Source organism: Galeopterus variegatus, unplaced genomic scaffold (assembly GCF_000696425.1).
Source record: "Galeopterus variegatus unplaced genomic scaffold, G_variegatus-3.0.2 Scaffold172, whole genome shotgun sequence".
Classification (NCBI taxonomy): Eukaryota; Metazoa; Chordata; class Mammalia; order Dermoptera; family Cynocephalidae; genus Galeopterus; species Galeopterus variegatus.
The window spans coordinates 857,749-863,542 of NW_007726283.1; the positions used below are offsets into that span (position 1 = coordinate 857,749).

General features: G+C 38.9%; 1 protein-coding gene across 1 annotated transcript in view; it reads right to left on the reverse strand.

The window, feature by feature from the left end:
* Positions 1 to 5,454, reverse strand: part of HECW2 (HECT, C2 and WW domain containing E3 ubiquitin protein ligase 2) — a 145,092-nt gene extending 139,638 nt beyond the window's left edge. Inside the window, exon 1 of the mRNA XM_008563299.1 lies at positions 5,421 to 5,454. Coding sequence (XP_008561521.1) covers positions 5,421 to 5,454 — 34 coding nt within the window. The remainder of the gene's footprint in view (positions 1 to 5,420) is intronic.
* Positions 5,455 to 5,794: the final 340 nt, after the last annotated feature.

Below are 5,794 nucleotides of genomic sequence, written 5' to 3' on the forward strand. Positions count from 1 at the left end.
TTACAAAAGGCCAAAGGTAGTACACCTCTAGTCAAGATAAGAAAAGGAAAGAGAGAGTGTTTAAGCTTTTGTGTGACCCAAAGAATAGGCCTGAAAGCAGCATTTTCCAAGCTTTCTGACTTCAGCACAAAGAAAATGGTAATATTTGTAGGACACACCTTATCAGATTGGAAATGCATAACTCGGACAGGTATTACTAAAATTTTTCTCCCCAAGCAATCAAGCCAAACTATGTATTCATTTCTAACACAACAATTTTGGGAAGCAGAGGAGCAGAAGTAGAATGGAAAGGAGGTAATGGGATGAGAATTATTTTAAGAGGCCTGAGCCCCGGACAGACCCCTGGACAGATCCCTGAGGCTCCACACAGCCCCTTATGGAGCAGAAGTAGAATGGAAAGGAGGTAATGGGATGAGAATTATTTTAAGAGGCCTGAGCCCTGGACAGACCCCTGGACAGATCCCTGAGGCTCCACACAGCCCCTTATAAGTTCCCCAGAAGGGAGCTTGCACAGAGAACCAGTGTCAGCATCTTTTTCTCCAAGAGGGTCACAAATACTGCTTTCTGTACCAGTCACATTCACCCCAAGGTAGAAATACCGCATGCCCTACACGTCCTGCTTAGTCTCAGGAGTAGGAAATAAGAGAGAACAAGTGAGGGGGGTTCCTTCCCAGACCCTTTACCAAGAAACAGGACTAGAGTTAAGTATTCTATTCACCCACCAGCTCATTTGGGTTTAGATAAACTATGTATCTCTGACTTTACTTCCCCTAGTTAGTGCATAGGCCATATAGAAAACTCCATTTGATTAAATTTATCATATTTAAAGAAATATAGGCTGGCCCTTAAAGCCAAATGTCTAAAATGTACCATGAGTATTCAGGTTCATACAGAACACAAATGTTCCAAATATGATGAGAAATGGGTTGGAATTAGGATGAGCAGGCCCCAAGCAGAAGCTGGATGGGTCTGTTCTGATTTGAAAAATCAAATCCAAATGCCTCAGCAAGAGACCATCCTTTAGCCTTACTAGGGAAGGAAAGCTTCTGTGCTGTTCCCTGCCAAGCACAGTGCTTGTCAAGTGGGACATAGCTAAACTGATTAATATTCTGGCTATTCTAGATTGAAAATTTTCTTTGATAAGATTGTATTTCTGATCATTCATTCTCCTTGACAGATGCAAACACTTCTGCCATTGAGTGAAAACTACCCTGAGAATTATTTTAAGAGGCCTGAGCCCTGGACAGACCCCTGGACAGATCCCTGAGGCTCCACACAGCCCCTTACAAGTTCCCCAGAAGGGAGCTTGCACAGAGAACCAGTGTCAGCATCTTTTTCTCCAAGAGGGTCACAAATACTGCTTTCTGTACCAGTCACATTCACCCCAAGGTAGAAATACCGCATGCCCTACACGTCCTGCTTAGTCTCAGGAGTAGGAAATAAGAGAGAACAAGTGAGGGGGGTTCCTTCCCAGACCCTTTACCAAGAAACAGGACTAGAGTTAAGTATTCTATTCACCCACCAGCTCATTTGGGTTTAGATAAACTATGTATCTCTGACTTTACTTCCCCTAGTTAGTGCATAGGCCATATAGAAAACTCCATTTGATTAAATTTATCATATTTAAAGAAATAAAGGCTGGCCCTTAAAGCCAAATGTCTAAAATGTACCATGAGTATTCAGGTTCATACAGAACACAAATGTTCCAAATATGATGAGAAATGGGTTGGAATTAGGATGAGCAGGCCCCAAGCAGAAGCTGGATGGGTCTGTCCTGATTTGAAAAATCAAATCCAAATGCCACAGCAAGAGACCATCCTTTAGCCTTACTAGGGAAGGAAAGCTTCTGTGCTGTTCCCTGCCAAGCACAGTGCTTGTCAAGTGGGACATAGCTAAACTGATTAATATTCTGGCTATTCTAGATTGAAAATTTTCTTTGATAAGATTGTATTTCTGATCATTCATTCTGCTTGACAGATGCAAACACTTCTGCCATTGAGTGAAAACTACCCTTTATTGCAAATATAAAGTCCCTAGAAATAAACCAGTTTAGGGGCATGGAGTTCAAATTATTTTGATATGACAACCCCAACCTCCACCACTACTACTGCCCCTACTGCTACTGGCGAGCAGAGCCCTGGCCAGCCATGGGCACACCATGCTAAAGAATGTCTGGAATGACTCATTCCTCTTCTTTGTTCCAATAAGAGCAATTTTAATTGGTCCTTCAGGTTGACTTCTTTTTTTCTTTAGGCAGGTTCACACCTTTGTTTTGGATGTAGTCAATTCTAGTCTAGCCTGAGAATAGTTTTACAGTGATAGCATTTCCCTGCTCAGATCTATTCTTCATGGATTTTTGAGGACAAAATTTTCCCGAGGTTGTATGAATTGTTCTTCTTTGCCCTCATTTCTCACCTATATTAGGTGACTTGGTCTTTTCAAAATGTTCACACCCCCAAAGAAGAACAACAACTGACTATAAAATGCTATACCCAAGAAAGGATTCTAAATCCCCTACGAGTGTAATACAGAAGTAATTATAAATCTATTTCTTCCTTTAACTGAGCAAAGGTTCTGACAGATCAAAGAAACACCGCTGGTCTTTACAACCAACCACCAATTGTTCCATTTATACTTAGCCACTTCCCTTCCCCATTTCTCTTAACTATTCCAAATCTGTCCTACTGTCCTCACATCCCCTCCCTAATTTCCGCCCTCTTACTTGGAGCAGGGTACCAGGAATTCTATAATATAGAAAACGTCGAGGACAATAGGCCTGATCTCCCTTGGTTTCCCAGTCTCCCTATCACCATCTTTTCGTATCCATTCCTACTTCTTGCCTTCTTGCCCAGGGTTCTACATCCCTTTGCAATAGTGCCTCTGACCCAATTCCTTCCGTCGGTCACCTTCTATCACCTTAATCTTTAACTTCTTCTTCTAGAGGGACCCTCCACTCATCCTAGAAACATGTCAGCTTCCATGAGGCGTACTCTGCTGGTTTTGTCTTTGCTCCTTGCCCCCTTTCCTATCCTCATTCCTATTTCTCTTCCTATTAGGATTAAAGTGTCTGTTTTTCAGTTAAAATAGAGTCTATATTTTAAAAGTGCATGCTCTAGATAGTCAGGTAACTTCGTAGCTGGAATATAATTACAAAAAAAAAGAAAGAAAGAAACATTGGAGATGTTTAATACATACACCTAAATACTTTCTCTAAATCTAATTTTGTTTGGTAAGGTTTATATAAAGCTTGTCCCTTCGTGTCCCATATGTCTTCTTTATTCTCTTACAAGTCTAGTTCACTACATAGTTTCTATAAATAGAAAAGAAAAATGTGCATATGCACACACACAGAGTTCTAATATTCTTCTAATATAATTTTCATATTTATCTGTAAATATTGTGGAAACATGATCAACAGAACTGAGACCGCCTAGAGGTGGGAAAGGTGTAGGGTTAGAAAGAAACTGGTAAAGGGCCACAAAAAAATGATTACATTGTATAATGTTGAATATACTAATAATCCTAATTTGAGTATCGCATATTGTACACAGGTATCGATATTCAATGCTGTATCTCACAGTTATGTACAATCAATTATGTTTCAATAAATTTTTTTAAAAAGAAAACTTCTGAAAATCTTTACTTGCCTTATTTTAGCAATCCATGATACATTTCCAAAGTGATTTCATTTAGTTTTCTTTTTTTTTAATTACTCTTTAGGGTTACTCCAAGCAATCCTGTTATTAATATTGGAATTACTTCTGTTAAGTCTGCTTCTCCAAGGGAGAAACAATTAAAGTATTTAGACCCAGGGGATAAAATAGTTAGAGATAAAAGATTACACCATACACAACTCTCTTCTATTAACTATACAGTGGCTCAGAGAATTTTCCCAGAGCTTGTTAGGTAAGAAAAAGGCCCCTTTTCCTTAATTAAAATCACATGATTTTTTTTTTTTTTTTTTGATGGCTGACCTGTACAGGGGAAAACCACATGATTTTTAGAAGAAACACCTAGGGGTCTTAAACAAAATCTATATACAAGGGGTTTTCAAAATGTTCATGGAAAATGTGTATTATGAAAATACTACACATGGATTATAAAAATATTTTGCACCAAAATAAACTCATATTAACTTGTTTTAACATGTCTCAACAGGACCTAGTCTGAGGCACTAAGAAGGATAAGACTTAAGTTTTTGAAAAGAGCCCTATCAGAGCAACATGAATTCTGCTGAAATGAAGCAAGAACAAACATTAAATTTATGGTGAAGCTTGAGTGGAAGAATGGTGAAATCATTGATGCTTTGTGAAATGTTTATGCAGACAATGCCCCAAAGAAACCAGAAGTTTACAAACGGATAACTCATTTTAAGAGATGAGACTATGTTGAAGATGAATACTGCAGTGGCAGTTCATCCACATTAATTTGCAAGGAAAAAAATTAAACTTGTTTGTGCCCTAATTGAAGAGGACCAACGACTAACAGCAGAAATAACAGTCAGCACCATAAACATCTCAACACCTAATTGAAGAGGACCAACGACTAACAGCAGAAATAACAGTCAGCACCATAAACATCTCAATTGGTACTGCATACATAATTCTGACTAAAAAATTACAGTTGAGCAAACTCTCTACTCTGTGGGTGCCAAAACTATGGCCCTCAGATCAGCTGCAGACAAGAGCAGAGCTTTCAGTGAGAATTTTATACAAGTGGGATCAAGATCCTGAAGCATTTCCTCAAAGAATTGTAGCAGGAGATGAAACATGGCTTTACCAGTAAGATCTTGAAGACAAAGCACAATCAAAGCCATGGCTACCGAGAGGTGGAAGTGGTGCAGTCAAAGCAGAAATGGACAGGTCAAGAGCAAAAGTCATGGCAACAGTTCTTGGGGATGCTCAAGGCATTTTCCTTGTTGACTTTCTGGAAGACCAAAGAACAATAACATCTGCTTATTATGAGAGTGTTTCAAGAAAGTTAGCCAAAGCTTTAGCAGAAAAACAACCAGGAAATCTTCACCAGAGAGTGCTTCTCCACCATGACAAGGCTCCTGCTCATTTCTCTCATCAAACAAGGGCAATTTTGTGAAAATTTCAATGGGAAATCATTAGGCATCCACCTCGTAGTCCTGATTTGGCTCCTTCTGACTTCTTTTTGTTGCCTAATCTTAAAAAATCTTTATATAGAACCCATTTTTCTTTAGTTAATAATGTAAAAAAGACTGTATTGACATTGTTAAATTTCCAGGACCCTGAGTTCTTTAGGGATGGACCAAATGGCTGGTATCATTGCTTACAAAAGTGTCTTGAGTTTGATGGAGGTTATATTGAAAAACAAAGTTTACATTTCTTATTTTTAACTTCTAATCCCATTTTTACACACAACTTTTTAAAGTCTCCTTGTATGAGCAGACTTACCAACATCTCCTGCCCATTCGCTGTCAAAAGTCATCATTGGCTGCCTTTTTTTTAGCTAAATGATCTTAGGGAAATGACTGCCCAACTCCATTGCTTCCAGTAAATCTCCTGTTGTTGCTGTTGTTGTTGTAGTTTTTAATGCTAATTCCTGTGCTCCTTCAAGATTTTGATTTAGTAGATTTGAGCCCAGGCCCAGGAATCTAAATTTTTGCATGCACCCCTACCAGGTGATTCTGATGCAGAGACTATAAGGACCACACTTTGAAAAAAATCTACTCTATGGTTATTTCCAGGGAAATTGAGCAACACAGCAATGCCGTAGACCATGTACATCTCTTTGGTTATTGGCCCTCTCATTTGTTAGTTCATTCACT